The sequence below is a fragment of the Cylas formicarius genome, unplaced genomic scaffold, assembly GCF_029955315.1.
Source record: "Cylas formicarius isolate icCylForm1 unplaced genomic scaffold, icCylForm1.1 PGA_scaffold_3__17_contigs__length_32017465, whole genome shotgun sequence".
Taxonomy (NCBI): Eukaryota; Metazoa; Arthropoda; class Insecta; order Coleoptera; family Brentidae; genus Cylas; species Cylas formicarius.
The window spans coordinates 16,485,773-16,503,562 of NW_026844326.1; the positions used below are offsets into that span (position 1 = coordinate 16,485,773).

The 17,790-nt window shown below is 34.8% G+C and overlaps 1 protein-coding gene across 1 annotated transcript in view; it reads left to right on the forward strand.

The window, feature by feature from the left end:
* Nucleotides 1-14,642, forward strand: part of LOC132699839 (ski oncogene) — a 183,050-nt gene extending 168,408 nt beyond the window's left edge. The window contains exons 2-4 of the mRNA XM_060666765.1: nt 10,599-10,826; nt 12,455-12,624; nt 13,898-14,642. Of these exons, the coding sequence (XP_060522748.1) occupies nt 10,599-10,826; nt 12,455-12,624; nt 13,898-14,642 (1,143 nt within the window). The remainder of the gene's footprint in view (nt 1-10,598; nt 10,827-12,454; nt 12,625-13,897) is intronic.
* Nucleotides 14,643-17,790: the final 3,148 nt, after the last annotated feature.

Here is a 17,790-nt window from a genome sequence, read left to right on the forward strand (position 1 = left end):
CAAACACACTACTAAAATAGAAACAAAAAAGTTTGAGACATGTTTTGAGAATCATTTGCTGTAGCACCGTTGTAAGTTCTTTTTATTTATCAGGCAGTGATTTTGTATCTTTTTTATTATTAAGAAATGATCAAAAATGTTTTGTATTCGTATTCAAATTTTCTTCGATTTTTGATATATTTTATAAAATCTTTTCTTAGTTTTGAAAATAATGAATAATCCTCAGCTTTCTCTTTTTCCGCAGAAACTCCTGTTTATAGTTTTAGTGGGTACAAATTCATTTATAAGATCATATATATATATATATATATATATATATATATATATATATATATATATATATATATATATATAACCATAAAATAATCACATTCTTCTCGAATAGATCCGATTTCAATACGCTTTCCCACTGAACATTGTCGAGTTTTTCATCTATTTTTGTTTGCGAGAAAATTTTCTTTGAATAGGAATTACATTTAAGATGTTTAGTGACCTTAAGAATAATGTTTATTTCAAGGGCATGGTGGTGCGTGTTATTTGGTAAAAAACATAAAAAAATGTAAATATGTAAAAAATAATAATATAAATTTCTAAATAAATGCATTTCCGTCTTAATTACAGAGTAAAGCTATGTAAATAAAAACGAAAAAAAAAAAAGATAAAGCCAAAATAGAACAATTAAAAAAAAATATATAATCCTTCAAATAATCAAAATTGCTGGAATGCATTGCATTCTATCCAAGAAATAAAATATGTTGCAAAAGAAACTTTGGAACATCTCATCTATTTCAGTTTCCCAACAACTATCTCACTCTTTTTCGAATTTGGAGTATGAGAGCAAGCGCTTATAACTGCTTTCCTTAAAATTAGAAGATACGAAAATAAATTTATTATTAAGCTTCATTCAAAATGACGAAATCAAACAATTTATATCAGCACGTGGCTAGGTAAACCGGCTTCGAGTTCCAATAAACGTCCAATAGGAATTCCGTTAAATTTTCATCGATTAATTTTCCACCCCGGTAATAACCTACCGCAATACGTGGGGCGTTGTTACCCTTGTGTTTGGCGCTTCCATATCGTCCCGTCAGACGTTACTTCATCCCTCTTGATGGATCACTTGGCAACGCGACCCTTTTCGTTGGAAAACTCAATGTTGATTGAGATGGCCTGTCTTCCAACTTTGTTCTCATTCTCATTTATATGTTAGGGACGGAAAAGTTGACAGACACGTGGGAAGACTGAGGCGGAAACCGAGTATCGAACGCCGTAAATGGAAAATAACGGTGAAATGAGTATCAAAAAGTTGATATAAATTTAGTCAAGAAAGATATAATTTTTTACTGCTGCAGAGTTCAAAAAATGTTCGCAAAAGATTTTTAGTTTTGCTAATATATTTAAATCTTTACCCACTACTATTTGAACGTATAGGGTAAGAATCATCGTTGTTATTATTTCAGAAGAACGAATTGTCTTTTTTGACCAATATGGAAGGATTCAGAATATGATACGTAATAGATGAATGGTGAAAATCTTAAAGGCGTTTTTGACGGTTCTTTGTACGGTTTTATGAAAATTAAACTCCAGACATCAGTTTTCATTTGGCCTACCTTGTGGTGAATCCCAAATTCCCTGTTCTCTTGATATGTATTAGAGATACTTTGGTACTATTTTCTTACCAAAAAAAATAATAATAATTTTCTTATTAACACTTATTACTTAAATACTGCTTTTGGCAGATGTATTGTAAAGAATTCATTAGCATCCACATCAACAGTTTTTAATCCAATGCCCGGACGTATAAATTTTGATTTACATTTATCAAAACAATTTGTGATTGGTGTATCACGAAAATGACCAAAAAACTGCCTGCAAGTCTACAATATTATATGAGATTATTAAATTCTTAATAAAAACTTACAATAATACCAATAAATGTTTCCCTAGTTAGTCATTAAAGAGCAACTAATTTCGCATACATTGTGTAAAATTCCTTTGTTTAGCTTATTTTTAAATGAGGAATTAAAAAAATCGTAAGAAGTCCTGTCAATTTTCGGAATCTTTTTTGCGCAAATGCTTACTCGTTCCACCAAGTGCCTATTTCGATCCAAACGCTAAATTCCCAATGCTACAAGTACAGACTTCCTTCGCCAAAGTACGTGCTTTAATTATACACGCTCCATGAGAAATATTCGACGCGGTAATGGGGAGAATTTTCATGTTCCAGTTCGAAAAGATTCGCAGGGATGTAAAGATTAAGTGCTACCCCATATAGGTGCTTGGAGCAAGCGTGGAGGAGTTGAAGTGGAAGTCGCCCGATAAGAAGTCGCAATTGAACTGGAATTTTCGGGATTATGCCTTTGGCAGTAATTTTAATTGCACGGCGGGAGTTCCTGTTTCTATTTGAACCATTATTCTTCTCTGTAGAGATGTTTCTGTGTTACGAATAATAGGTCCAGAGACCATACTTATCTTTCCAGCAATCGACAGTTTGCTCGTGAGGTCTTATATTTTTAATACTAATCACAAACAAGGAAAAATGGAAAATTAAATTATTAATTTTCATTTAAATCTAAAACCAATGTTTTTTTTGCTTTTCTTGTTATTGAAATTGAAATAAGTAACAAATATTGTTGCTTTTTTGTTTATATGAAATTGTTTTGGTTGTTTTTGTTAGGTGTATAAAAAAATAAATTCAATAAATAACTTGCAAATTAATAAGGAAATTGATCGGCCAATTGACCGAACTAACTTTTAAGATACTATGACATTTATATTTATTTATTTATTGTTTTTGATATTGTGCGATTCGGCGCAGTCGCGTCGTTCTGGATTCCTAGAATTGCTAAGTATCATATTCGTTTATTCGCTGAAGAGGGTGATAGGTAAATTGGATATCACAAACCCATAATAGTTACATAATTACATAATGATAGATAACATTCTCTATTTGCAAGATGTTATTTAAAACATTTTTGACTAGTCAATTAAAAAGCGGTCAATTGATCGGTCAATTAAGAAGTAGTCAATTGACGGGAAATTGACCGGTCCCAACTTTAGCATTGAAGGTTTCTAATAAATTGATATTTATTTCAAAGAAACTTCCACAGGCTACTGTAATATTTTTCTAATACTCCTCTTGGGTCGGTTTTTGTTGACTCGAACTTGTTTAAGTTTCGGCAATCATCCTGTTGGCTTCTTCAGGGCTTGACTGAAACTGGCTCGCATTTTATTCTGTACCTTTTATTCATTTATACTTATTTATTTATATTATGTTGAGCGTTATGTCGCTGTCGCGTCGTTCTAGGAACCAAATGGAGTCGATATTATTATTCAGATTCTCCGAATCGCTAAGTATCATATTCGGATATTCCTTAAAGGTAAATTGTTAATCACAAACGCTTAATAATTTAATAAAAAATACATATTATTATTAAATAATGATAGATAACACTCTCCAAGATGTTATTTCAAATATTTTTTAGCTAGTCAATTAGAAGTGGCCAATTGACCAGTCCCAACACTAAATATTACATTAATATTTTTTTTTGTATTTTGCATTAGATTTTGAACCTAAAAATTAAAATAATAATTTATAATTTGCAATGCACATTTTAAAGCATTGCAAACAAAAAATCTTGGCGAAAGATTTTTTAAATTTTTTTAAACTAAAACCAGTTTCGCAAAGCTTAAGTCATCAAAATTGAGCGTCCCTAATGCGAATGGCATACGTCAATAAATCACTGTCATTAACCTTAAACTTGTTAACCGGTAACACTTCATCATAGTATAATTTGATACTATTTTAAACATTTAATCTTACGAAACAGGATACGCCCGGATAGATAATATTACATCGGAGGCCCACGATTCATTTTTTTTATGTACGTTTCAATTTTAATATAAAAGTGCACTTTTATAAAGCAAATTAAATACGAATTTTAGAAATTCGATTCGATATGCTACATATTAGGTTAGATTTCGGTGTAGAATGGATTTTAAAAAACCCGGAAGAGGTTCAATAACCGTGTACATTAAATAAGCTATTACTTCACTTCCGACTTCAATTCCAGTCTAAACGCACATAAAATTTTGCTCCTAATGAAAGACTGGGACATTTTCCCACATGAAAAATGGGTAACGTTTACACCAGGTATAATCTCAATTAATATTTTTGGAAAACATCCACGTATAAGGCGAGATTTATATTTATTTCTTTAAAGAATTCCGATATAGGATAAATTTTAATGGTGTTGAACAATAATACGCTATTATTGTTGATGACCATTTAAATGGCCATTTAAGTGGCCGACACGTGTACCGAAGAAAATGAAAGATGCATTAAGTTTGTTAGAGTTAGACTGTGTTTGGTTTATGCGCTTCCACGCATGCTGCATTTGGCGAATTGCAAATGTTTTTTATCTAGACATGCGAGCACTTCCGCCAGTAAGTAATTAAAGTTATAATTGTGGCCGCTGATGATTGATTGTTTAGCAGCCCAGGTTAATCTATATTGTCGGGCTAATGGCATGGATCTCAATGCCTCGAAGTTCAAAGTCAAGAAATTCCACACCAGCATTATCAGTAACTGTATTTTTCATATTAATGGTCCATTGAAATGTGTGGACTAGTTCAGGGATCTGGATATTTTCCTGAGCTCAAATTTTGATTTTTCCTTCCATATCGGTGCTTGGGTTTACGAAACATAATACATGAGATTTTGGCAGTCTCAACTCTATCGAAATTCTAAATTTAAAATTACGAACATTATTCATACCTGAATTATGAATACTCGTACCAACATTTATTCAGCAATTATCCATTTCACACGCTCTTAGGCTATGCGATAAGCTGAGTCAAATGGACTTCCTCGGGCCCTTAAGAATATTTCTGAGAGCTGTCAGTTGTTGTTAAATAATTATTTTAGTTTTGCCCATAACTTGAAATAATAGTTTTTTTTTATGATTGTTGTAATTAAACAAACACAGTTTTTAGATTTTGTATTGTTTGCTCTACTGTACTTTGTATATAGCCTTCACACCTAAATAAATCATAATGTAAATTTAATACAGTTTTTTTGTGCAATTTTTGTTCGACTATTTAACTGCGAGACAATTAATCAACACATTCGCGAAAACAAAATTAATTTATTTAATGAATTTAATTTGTTTTTACAATTGAAATTGAGTTAGTACCTAACTCAAAAAAGGTTTTTACAAAGTAGTTGTTATTTTTGAAAATTGTTGTATCAATTTTTTTTACTAACTAATTTAAATGATGAAACAAAAATCAAATATTCCAAAACAAAGTCGGAGTAAGGTGACTTAAGTTTTATCAAAAAGTATTATTTTTCAAAATTGATGTTGTCCCATTCAAAGTAATCCCCCCTCCCCCCCTCAGATATAATACACTTGTGCAAACGTTTTTCCAAATCCTCGAAGCACTTCTGGTCAGCACATTCCTGTGAGTTCTACCGGCGATTTTTTCTTTATCTTTTCAATCGTTCCAAACCTCCTTCCTTTCATGCGTTTCTTGAGTTTTGTGAAAAGTTGCAGAGTGTTGTATGCAGTGAATATGGTGGCTGAGGCATGATTGTGGTTTTGTTTTTGCACAAAAAGTTAGGCAAAAGCAACGTATTGCTTATCGTGATGCAAAATCACACATTTCCGGACGTTCCAACTTCAACTCTGTATTGACCGTACGTGGAAAGAACTCCAGAAGTATTACGCCACGCTAATCAAAGAAAACGGTAAGCAAAAACGTTATATTTGATTGATTTTTTCGGTCTTGGCGATTCTGCCTTCTTCCATTCGGACGACTAGGTTTTGGTTTCCATGTCATAACCATATACTCACGATTCGTCACCAGTTATGACCTTTCTGAGCATATCAGGATCATTATTGACGTCGCTTAACAGCTCTTGAGTCGTTTTGTTCAAAATTAAGCAGCACGTCTCATGCTCAAAACTTCGGAAAAAATTGCATGGCACGAGTCAATAGAGATGTCGAAGTCTTCAGCCACTTCTCTAATAGTAATTTGACGATTTTCAACATTATTTGTTTCACTTCTTCAACGCTTTCATTAGTTGTTGATGTACTGGGGCATCCAGAGCGAGGATCGTCGTCCGCGTCTTCTCGACCATCTTGGACTAGCTTGCACAACATTTTTTTTGCTCAAAGTAGGTTCACCATTTGCCGTTGTCAACATTTCAAGTGTTTTGCAGCACTGTATTTCATTTTTTACGCAAAATTTGATGCAAATTGTTTGTTCCATTTTCTTTTTGACAGCAGAAAATCGCCGTCACGTCTAACGCTTCAGTCTGATAAAAAAAAATAAACGTGCGAATTGGCTGAAACTTTGAACATATGTCAGGGACATGTATACCAACATAAAAAAAACTCAGATCGATTGTAGGTAGCCCGACCATTACAAAAGTCACCTTCCTTGTCGAACACGCCTCGTATAGCTGAAAAATCTCGCATGTTACTGAAAACGGAGAAAGGCGTTTAACCAAATGAGTTTAATACCTAATTTATTTTCACGACCAACATTTGCGTTTTTCGTTCCCCCGTCGAAATCGTCAAATTAATTTATTCCGGGCCATAATCTAAAAACTAAAAAAAAAACAATCTTCGTCGAGCCCGCTGCTCGTCGCCGTGAACACTTTTCAAATACGGAACCCCTTAAATCTCAATTTCGATGTCTGCTTCATAGGTTTCCCCCCATCCGACTCGCATTTACCCCTCTGTTCTTTCGTCGCCGCCTTCGTTTCCCTCGCATTCTCTCTGTTTCGCCCGCCCGACGATAATCGTAAATTAAAAATATTTTCCACACCCCCCGAAAGGCGAGGAAAAATTGTCTCGGCACTCCTTGTGGGGGGCTCGAGCTGTGAACTGTTACGGTTATTAACAACGAGCTATCTACTACGAGGATGTATGGGATTTTTGGGTATTAGTAATAATAATAATAATGAAGATAAGTTGTGACTAAAGAATAATAATAAACGCGTAAGTTATTGTACGTCTTCGAAACAGTTGAACGATATCTTTTTTGAAGTGTGTGGATCTCCAACAATTGTTGCGTCAATTATACAGTGGATACGTCATTGCATTAAGTGTATAGAAACAAGAAGAAATAACCTCACTAAAATTTGCAAATTACGATATCACATTTAAGACATTTTACTAAATAACCCTGGTTAAAATTTTAGTTTTAACGTTGGCTCTCCTTAAAGTGAGCTAAATCCAAAACCAAAACAAGACCGCTGTAAAGCGCTTTAATGGAGGCAGGCAGAGTTTGAGTTTTGAAAATTTCACCCCATCACTCTTAGAGTTTTCTTTTTGTTATAAAGATCCCGTCTGTTTTCTGGGATCTACGTTCCTCGAAAAAGTCATTGGCTCCTAACCATTCTGTAAAGCAGCTGCAATTTCCAGGCATTCTACTCCGATCAAATAATATTCCCAAAATACATGATACAAAATTAAAAAAAAAAATCAATTTGTGGCCCTGTTTGCTGTCCATGTTACACTAAATACACCAGAGGGTAAAAAGGATGAGTGATTGGAATTGGCCCACAAATGATTTCATGGTGTTTTATTTTAATTAAGTTTTCAGCTCTTGTCTAATGTCACATTACAAAAAATCGCCCTAATCTATTTCGACGCCCTTTTCTGAGTGGTTTGTGCTTTCTCATGTTTTCTTTGTTATAGGAAAATTTATTTTCAACTCGTATTATTTGTCGGTGTAGTCTAGACAGTTACAATTCTGTAACTCGTAATATTGTAGACTCGTGGGGGAACTCTATGTCGTTATTAGATAAAATTGTGACCTTACTACGGTAAAAAATGATGCGCCGCAGGTTACGATTTTCCACTTGCACTTTGTGATATTTTATTTCCAAACAGCGATTTCCACACACTTAAGTCGTTGTCCTAGAACCCAGAAGAAATGCTGCATCCAAACTTACTTACTGTCAGCGGCCATGTTGGTTGCTTAATACCATAAGGTCATTGGTTAAAAGCGAAATTATAAATCTCGTACATGCGCATGTTGAATTTAAGCTTCTCTATTTTTGTTATAGTCGCTCCGCTACATAAGTTTTTGTGTTATCGGCATAGGCGTATTATTATTTATTCCTTATTTTTATTATTATATATTTTTCCGAATGGACCGCGACCTGGCGAAGATCGTCTGGCATTTTAGAAGCACTGGTTTGTTTCAGTAGCTATGCTGTCCATTTAATCCAGTCTTGTGCAATATTTTAATATGTCCGAGAAGTTTAAGCCACCAGCCACCTGTCCCCGTTTCTATTTTAATTTTTTGTTCTCTGACATACATTTTTGTTGCATAATGTATAATTCATATTTATTAAATTTTGTGTAAATTTCTAATCCTTTCAATTCTCTGCTTATATTTTCTCATTTAATAATCTCATTTTCCTACCCAAAATCGAAAATGCAATTTTACTTTTAAAAATGTACCGAAAGTTGGTTTGGTCATTAATTCGAAGTTCTGCTGCAGTGGCGAAAATTGTAGATTTTTAATATCGGCCATATCAAACGTACGGGTGACTTTTAAATGAATTTTATTCGGCCTAATTAATCGACGAGCCAAGTTTTAATGGAATCTTTTAGAATTCGGAAATGGCGACTGGAATATCCAGAAAAAATTAGGATTTACAGAGAACAACAAAGGCCAATTATTTACTTGTATGAAACCTGGTTCAACATTTATGATACCCCGGAAAAGGGTTGGGTTGACTCAACTGATAAAGGTAAAACAAACGCGCCATCAAAAAGAGGTAAAAGAATAACTATTTTGCATGCTGGCTCTAAAGATGGTTGGATTCGGAATTTACTTTCTTTGTCTGCGAAAAATATTAAAGATTCTTCTCTAAATTACCATGAAGACACCACCACTGATTTATTTGTTCGTTTAAAAACAAACTAGTTCCAAACATTTCTCCTGATAGCGTCATTGTAATGGATAATGCAAGTTATCACAGTAGACAGTTGCCTAAAACCCCTTCTTCATGTGACACAAATGCAAAAATCCAAAACTACATGTATAATAACGACATTTATTTCCACGAAAGTTATACCAAAAAGCAATGAATTGAGGTTCTACAAAGCTTGAATCTACAAAAGGAATACGTCTGTGATAGTTATGCCAAAAATCTAGGGCATACAGTTTTAAGGCCCTTAAGGACCTTACCACCGTATATTTAATTCCATTGAACATTTTTGGCACCAACTGAAATCTGCCATTCGTCGTAACAATTTTTTTCCCCGTGTTAACTCCAATGCCCTCAGACTTATAGAAACCGAAGTTTTTAACATCCCTCCACAAAGTTGGGCAAATTCTGTTAAACATGTAGAAAAAGCAAAACAATCGTATATCTATATTGCAAATAATATAGAACAAATAATAATTAGAACAGGCAATTATAGCGATAGTGATACTGATATATTATGTGAATAATTTTAATTTAAGTAGGTAATAAAAATAATTTGTAATTTTATTTTAGATTTAGACATAAATACATACATAAATAAATAAATATTATTTATTATCTTTCCTAACAAAACCCCAAATAATTAAATTCTAAGCCCGGGTCTTTCCTTAATTCGTATCAGTTAGTCACTTTCTTATATCTATGAACAGACTTTACCCTCGATATGAAGGCCTCAATGTTATATACTCTTATTTAAACGCACATAAAAGTACAGCACTAAATAATTATTAATATTTCAGATTAATTGTTAATATTATATTGTTAATATAACACTGTGTTATGCGATAATAAATATAAGAACCAAATTATCAGGGAAAAATTATATTAGAGTTAATCAAATTACTAACTGAATAAATTTACTTAAACTCTCACCTCACAATAGATTAAATCATTTTCGGGTACCTATGTTGACATATTCTTGTTCTTCTTTTAGTGCCTTATCATCTGTTGACGTTGGTGATTATATTGGGTCATCTAACTGTGTCTACTGCCGCCCTGAACAGTTTGACAAAGGATTTTACTGTCCATTGCCTAAGTTTGTGTAACTAACCTTCTAGTTTTCTCGCCTCGATCCTCTTTAAGAGCTCTTTATTTTTATTCATTCTTTGCAAGATGGTGTCGTTAGTTACACGGCGTGTCCATGAGACGTGCCATATCACCAGATCTCAAATCTCTCTGCAGCTGCTGTAAGAGTCCAGGCCTCCACACCATAGACTTAGAGCATTACAGAGAACAAGTAACATTTGAGTGATCGTAGCCATAATTGGAGACCAAGGTTTAGATTAGTAATAATTTCTCGAGAATAATCCCAACTCTCGTTCAAGCTGCAACCAAGATACGGAAATGTTTCTACTTTTTCGAGCATAGTGTTTTTCACTTGCAGATCAGCTTTGGTGTTTGGATTTTTGCTAATGATCATAATCTTGGTCTTTGTGTTTAAGCACGTGCCATATTAATGATGATATATTAATTGTCATAAAAAATGATATAAACTTTGTTTGAGTTATTGGTCCGTTTCTACACTAATGTGTGTTTATTTTTGTAGTTTGTCGCGCCTCGTTAGAAACCACATTTTTTCTTTCAGATTTCCGCATCCGACATCGTCAAGGATCACCACGTTGCCGCCAACGCGGCGTCCTCGTCCTCCGACCAACTGCCGCTCAAGAAACAAAAACTGGACGAATATCTCAATTTAGGGCGCGTACCCCCATTCACGTTGGCGTCGGCGACGTCGGCCATTGTACCGCCTCTGCCGGCCAACCTTCAGCAGCTTTATGCATCACTGGAGCCCGTTTACATTCATCGGTTGATGGTGAGTGTGACCTTTTCATTTCTCGTTTCTGATTGTGACTAAATAGTAAGTGTAACTCGAGACAGGCCAGTAGAAAAAAGCATCTCTTTTGGTAAAAAATACAACTTTTTCTGTTACAACCGCAACTATAACTGGTGCCGGAAGAACTTTACGGGCCACCATTTGAATGTTGCTTATTGTGCCATGCAGGTTAAGGTGGTCAGTCTTATTTCTTTAAAAATTCCCAAATGTTTGGTGAAAGCTCATCCTTCGTTTAAATAGCATCGAAATCCAAGGAATAATCGAACACATAATTTTATTTAATATCGGAATTCGTCAGATAAAGTCAAATGATCAGATTAAAAAAGACGTTTTTCTACTCCCGTCTGTAAAATACCTAATTACCCACCGATCTAGCGTTGCGGGAAGCGTCACTTTACCATGTCAGTTTCGTTTCCCACGAATCCGAGCCACTTCGGACATTTCCGGGATTTTACCGAACGGGTTTGGCAACAATCGGGTGTTTTCGGAGATATTTCCCCACGCTTTGAATTTTGACGTTTGTCAATTCTGACGGTCATGTCAGTGAATGTATTCGTGTTTTGCGAAAATGTACTCAAAAACTAACGGTCGTAGAAAAAGTATAGTATGCAACACGTTCGGTAAACTTTTTAACTCACTCGCTTCGCTCGTATCAAATAAACTCGTGAGTCAAATGCCGTTTACCGCACTTGTTGCAAAATATACTATTTTGTATAGCGAACACTTGGACCAACTCTCTCGTATATTATGGGTTATTTGCCACAAATTATGCCAATTCTTCAACAAACTCACCACCACCTACTTCTTCTAAACTACAACTCATCCGAAATATTCATCTTCTGTTGAATACGTTTGGTTTTTCATTTTTTATTGTTCTCGTCAATCATTTTATCTATTTTTTTGCTTTTGTTTCTTCTGAAAGGGATGATGATTAGTAACGCTAAAGTTGATTGCAGTTATGAAACTTCTACGTCAACATAATGTCCAAGAACCATAAAAAAAGGCAAAAATCGAAAACGAAATTTTATGATAAATATACCATAACTCAGAATGGCATAACAGTCAGAGGAAAATTAAGAACGATACATACAAGTATAAAACAAAGATAATATCAAATTAAAAATGATTTTCTTAACTTCTTTAAATGTGGATTCTTACTCATGCGGTTGTGTATGATTTGCTCTATTGAGATTTTTAATGGAAACGAACGCTAAAAACAGATATTTTTCGGGAAAAAGTATCGAAAGCTTTGTTTTACTTTTTCTGATTTTTATTAATGAAAATAGCAGTTTTGCGTATATTTTAGCATAAGTTAGATACAGTGTGTCCCAATTTTTTTTTACAAATAGAGTTCGTCTTGTATTTCATATAAAAAGCTCTGCATTACTTATAGATTTTGTTTGAAGTACAAGTAAAATTGAAAAAACAGATTAAATGAAGATCGAAGTATGACCAAGTTGCAGGAGCGTACGGTGTTCATCGCAAGTATAATAATAACGGAAAATTATTTTGTTTCTGAATGGTTGATCTCACGAAATAATCCTGTCGAACCTTAAGACGTTTTTTAAAGTGTTAACTTAAGTACTTATTAATCTTAAATTACGCAGGAGTTCAACAATGTCGGTCGTCACTTGAGCGCCTTCAAACCCGTCGTCCAGACGATCAGAGAGTCCAAATTACGCAGTGCGAACGCGCTGGGTTTGGCTGCGCGCTGCGCAACGGACCCACCATTGTTACAAAACCCGGAGAGGGTCGTGCTGATGTCGGAGTCCGAGAGGTAATATTCCATTACAGATAAATGCTTATGAATGTCGTTTTCAAGTAAAACTGATTATTAATTAAAGCTTTTCATTATGATCTTACTAAGCTTAGTGACACTTTTAAAAAATTGGGTGTGACGTTCGACGCAAAATGCGTTTTGTAGTTAGAAATTTGATTAGATTTTGCTTTGAAATTGTTGAAAATAGAGTATGGTTCAACAATATCGATCAATAGGCCTTGCTTTCGCAGTCCCTATATGTACTGAACATCGAGCTCAATCCAGCGTTTGCCCTTTTGATCTACGCACGCTCTAGCAAATTCATTATCACTCAAATTAAAAACATGAAAAGAATGGTGCCTATTCGGTCACAAAGTGATCACTGATAAATAGTAGGAGGTACGTTTAATTTCAAACTAACCAAAACTAAGGGCTCTAAGGGCATCACCTGTGTTTCGCGTCCGAATCAACAGTCGTCACATAGATAAACGTTGAAAATGGTGCTGCCGACGTGCCAATAATAACAAACGGTCTAAAAAATATTCATAACATTTTACAATAACAGAAAAACTTTTAAAGATCTCTTGTGTAAAATTTTATAACTTAATATTCCCAATTTTTTTAATAAAAATAGGGACGAAATATTCCATAAATTTTTGATACCAGCACTCTTCAATAATTATGGCATTTTATATTTTAGAAAAACTCTTTAAACGCACCAACCAATTCTATTGGTATGTTATGTTGTGAATTTCTTAAAGATACATACATCAATACAAAAATATTTCTCCCAAAAAAACATACTTCCCACTCAGTAAGATGAATTGTATATAAACTGTAATAAAGTAGAACTCCCTTAAAGGCCCATCCAATTAGGGGAATCTACATATTATCAACAGCTTATTGTCATTTTTACAACCACCAGTTTCAGGTAGCTGTTTGAGTTTATGCGATATCAAAATGACACTTTAAAAAAGACCAAAAAGAAAATTACAAAATCCTGGGTAACACTATGATGACGTATGACAGTTTTAATTGTTATTTGTCGACAAGCGGTAGTAACATAAACATCTAATTCTTTCTTTTCCCCTTTGTCAGTTGCAATGATATTGAAGTTTTTTTTGTCTTAGTCGCTCACAGTTGACCACACTAATTAAAACATAAATTTTTGTAACATTTAATATAGTGTCTAGTATGTAACTATTTTACTGAAGATAATATAGTTGACATTATCTTTTAACTGGTTGTTGGATAATAGAGTTTTATTATTATTATTATTATTAACTTGCAGATTCGAGAGGAGTTACCAGCCAAACGTAGCTTTAGCTCCGCCCACACCCAAAAAGCACCGATACGGTAGGATACACGAAAATGCCACGACTAATCAACCGTGCACGTCGAGTAGTCCGTTGGACAAAAATGGCGCGCAGTCACCTTCCAAGGCGGAAACGCCTTCTCCGTTGACCAACGGTCACGCGAAAGAAGAGGAAACCGTCGAGGCCGCTCGAACTCCCGAGAAGATAATCGATTCGACGGTGTCCGTGGTGCAAAGTTGCAGCTCGGTTCTCGTACAGAAATACAACCCGGAAATCGAGCTGTCGACCGACACGGAGGACAGTGCTTCCGAAACGTCGGAGAAAAATTCCGAATTCGCCAAACTGGAAGAGGTGTTGAAGGGGGTGGACGGCGACGTTAGAGATAAGGTGTTGGGATTGTTTAAGGGGTTAACGAAAGAATGCGAGCAGGCGATCTTGGATAGCCGCACTAAAGAGGACCGCATCAGCGAGCTAGAGTTGAGGAACGCGGAGCTTGTTAAAGAAATCGAAGATCTCAGAGGTCAGCTGGAAGAAAACGGCAAGGGCGGCGACCCCGTTAGAGACAACGAAGTGGTTACTAGTTCTTCCATCATCCAAACCGCGCAAGAGAAGACGTCGTCGCCTCAGCCCAGCCAACAGCCGCAGATCGAGCAACAGAAGAGTGTCATAGCGAGCGTCGGTGAGCAGAAAGAGATGATAAAAAATACGGCGCCCGAATGATCGGTAATTGTCATGAACCGGGTCAGTTTGTAATTCAACTTTGGACTTGGGACCCACGACTAGCTGGCTAGTTTTCATCGACGCCTGTTCTCCGCTGAAGAAAGGGGTATCTGTGGTATTGTGATATATTTGTAGAACATATAACTTTCGATGGTGCTTTCGTGATGGGAATTTTGGCATTGCGGTTTTAATGATTACCTCGTATCTACAGTTACACAAAAAATCGGTGCTGATCCTTGGATCCAATACACAGTGTTTCAAAAAATCTGAGACGTTTTATTATCGCTTCAACAATTTTTGTTCTGTACACAAGACCCGATTCGTTAAGCTGGGTTTATGCCACATATTCATAACTCTCACCATAAACGTTTTTGTAACTGGGAGAAGTATTCTGAAGCGGTCATTAGAATTTTTTGCAAAATGGGAAATCAAGTGAATTGCTCCCACATAAACTGTAACATATTTCTTTTATATCCATTCAGTCCAATTTATCTATCTGGTTTTGAATATAAAAAATTTAATTATAATCCTTAAGCCGGCTACACACGATCCGGCAGGTCTGTCACTTCGAACTGAACAGTCCTCCTCAATCATCATCATCATGGCTATTGACGACAACGCGTTAGCACTTTTCGGCTTAGTAGTTGCTTTGGGTAAAAATAAATTAAAAAAAAACTTACGGTATGGTGTAAAGATTGGTTGAAAAAAAGGTGGGTTCGCCTGAACAGTCTTAACTGACAGTTCGAGCTGAACTGCTGGATCGTGTGTAGCCGGCTTTAGAAAAAAGGTGCATGCTGTACGCCTAGCTGCACAAAAACACGAATACTGAACAAAAAAATTGAAGCAAAGTTTAAAGAAAGTAGGGTTTTTCTTCTTTTTACTTCTTATGGCCAAGACCTACATAAGGTCATTTGGCCAGCTTACAACAATTGACAAATATTATAAAAAATTCCTAAAGGATGCCTTCGTAAGAGAAGGTTTGTTAACATATACTCAATTGGTTTTCAAAAAAAAATACTTTGACGGATCACAGAATTGATACTGATATCGTGTTTTTTGGGACGATAACAATGGATTTTGTCGGGAGCAAGTGCAGGTTAAACCGCCATGTGCAATGCTCACGACAGAATCCAAAAAGTGGGGTTAGTTTGTTTTACTCCACTTGCATTTGCGCAATGGTGTTCTGTGTGTAATCTTAATCATATTAATATTACACTTACGTTTATGAAGTATTGATCAATTGCATATTGAAGAGATATTTAGTACTTGTGATTATTTATAAAGTTATGTTTACAGTTATGGAAATGTTATATAGACTCGACTTTAGGATCGGTCGATCTATTTATCCTTTTTGCCATCAATAGTTGTCCACGCTAGTCAAATCGGAATACTCATTTTTTCAAGCGAACACATCCGAAATTGCATCACGAGTGACCATAACAGAAAGCCACATTTACTTGTTTCTCGTAAAAGATGTCAATTAGATTATCGAGAAGAAAAGACAATGTACATTATTAAGTTATATCCAGGGTAGTCCAGAGAGGTATTGTTTTCGGGATTGTCGTGTAAGAATTCGAGTTAAATGCTTTAAAGTAGGCCTGTACATATATTGTAGATGATTCCTTAGGGAAGAAGAGACAAATTATGATTATGTACTATTATTAAATTTTGAAAGCCCGAGTGGAGCTTTTGGAACTAATTTTTCGCTTTTTGTACATAACGCTGCGTAGGAACCTGACTTTTTTAAGAAAACAGAAAAACGATTTGTAGTTGTTAGTTTTTACTATAATTTAGCAAGCGAGGGAGAGAAAAATCGTTCTTGTTACAATTGTTTTTTAATTTATGGATAGATGTCGAAGACGATTGAAACCTAGAATCGGAAATCGACATTTCTATCTATTACAATTTAAAAGGATAAAAGTACAAAATGAGGTGCAAAGCATCCCAAGATATAAAGTTTTACTTGGTGCGAGAGGGTTGACAGAATGTGCGTGTGTAAATTTGGGTGGCCTTTTTTTGAAAACAACTTTGTACATTTTGCGTTCGAAAAATGGGTCGTGCAATGGTCATTGGTGCAAAATTTTGATTCACCTTCCATCAAAAAATAATATAGTTCTAAAGCGGTTCTGATGAGTAATTAATTCGCTTGTATAAAACATGAAGTGCCACCCAAAAGTAAAAAAGATTTTTCAATTCGAGGTTGTATTTCAAAATCGACCAATTTTCAAGGGACACGAAGCTCAGGAATATTTTTCGAAAAATAATTCACAATCAAGTTTGTATACTGCATAGTTATAAAAGCGCGTTGGACGCATATCAAAAACTTTTAGGAACGCAATTGTCGAATTGAAACATTTTATGACGTGGGTAGTTCAAACGTACCACCACCCGTCGGAGTGCAAGGAATTAAAAATTAGACAGTCACATTACACTTGTGCAGCCCATCAAAATTTAAACGGTTTTTATTCCAACTTCAGCGTACAAGATGAATAATATTATAAGAATACTCGATGTCTTCCCAGCTTCAGAATTGTTTTAATAAATCGGTACCTGACTGCATAACGTTTTTTCGCCATTAAACCGTTATTTTGACTGTGGTTGTACGAGTTAAACATAATTATCAACGCTTCGTTCTATTTTATAATCGCATAACTATTATCTTTGTTGATGCCAGAAAAAAATTGGAAACAAATATTTTTATATTTTATTTTGTTGGAAAAAATGTGATATAGCTTTCGATCCTATTATGTTTCAGTATTTTTTTTATTTTGATGAACTTTTCGACACACCATATTACTTTCCGTTGGATAACTCGCCGGACCCGTCGATGATGCCGAGGGAATATTACAAAATTCAAAATTGTTCCTAATATGTAATAATAATTCGACTGCCATTTTTTGAAAATTAGCAATATAGGATTGTCGGCCACATCGACGCGGCTCTGCAATACGTTTGGGAATTAGAAATTGTTAAATTTGTTAAATTTATATATTTTGTGATCTCAAAATATGTAAGAATGCTGTTAAATGTAGTTATATAAAAATAGTAAGTTCGTGTGTGTTATATAAGTTATACATATAACTATATTATAAAATAATATACACAAATTATTACGTAAAATATATATTTCTGAATTTTATGTGTCAAA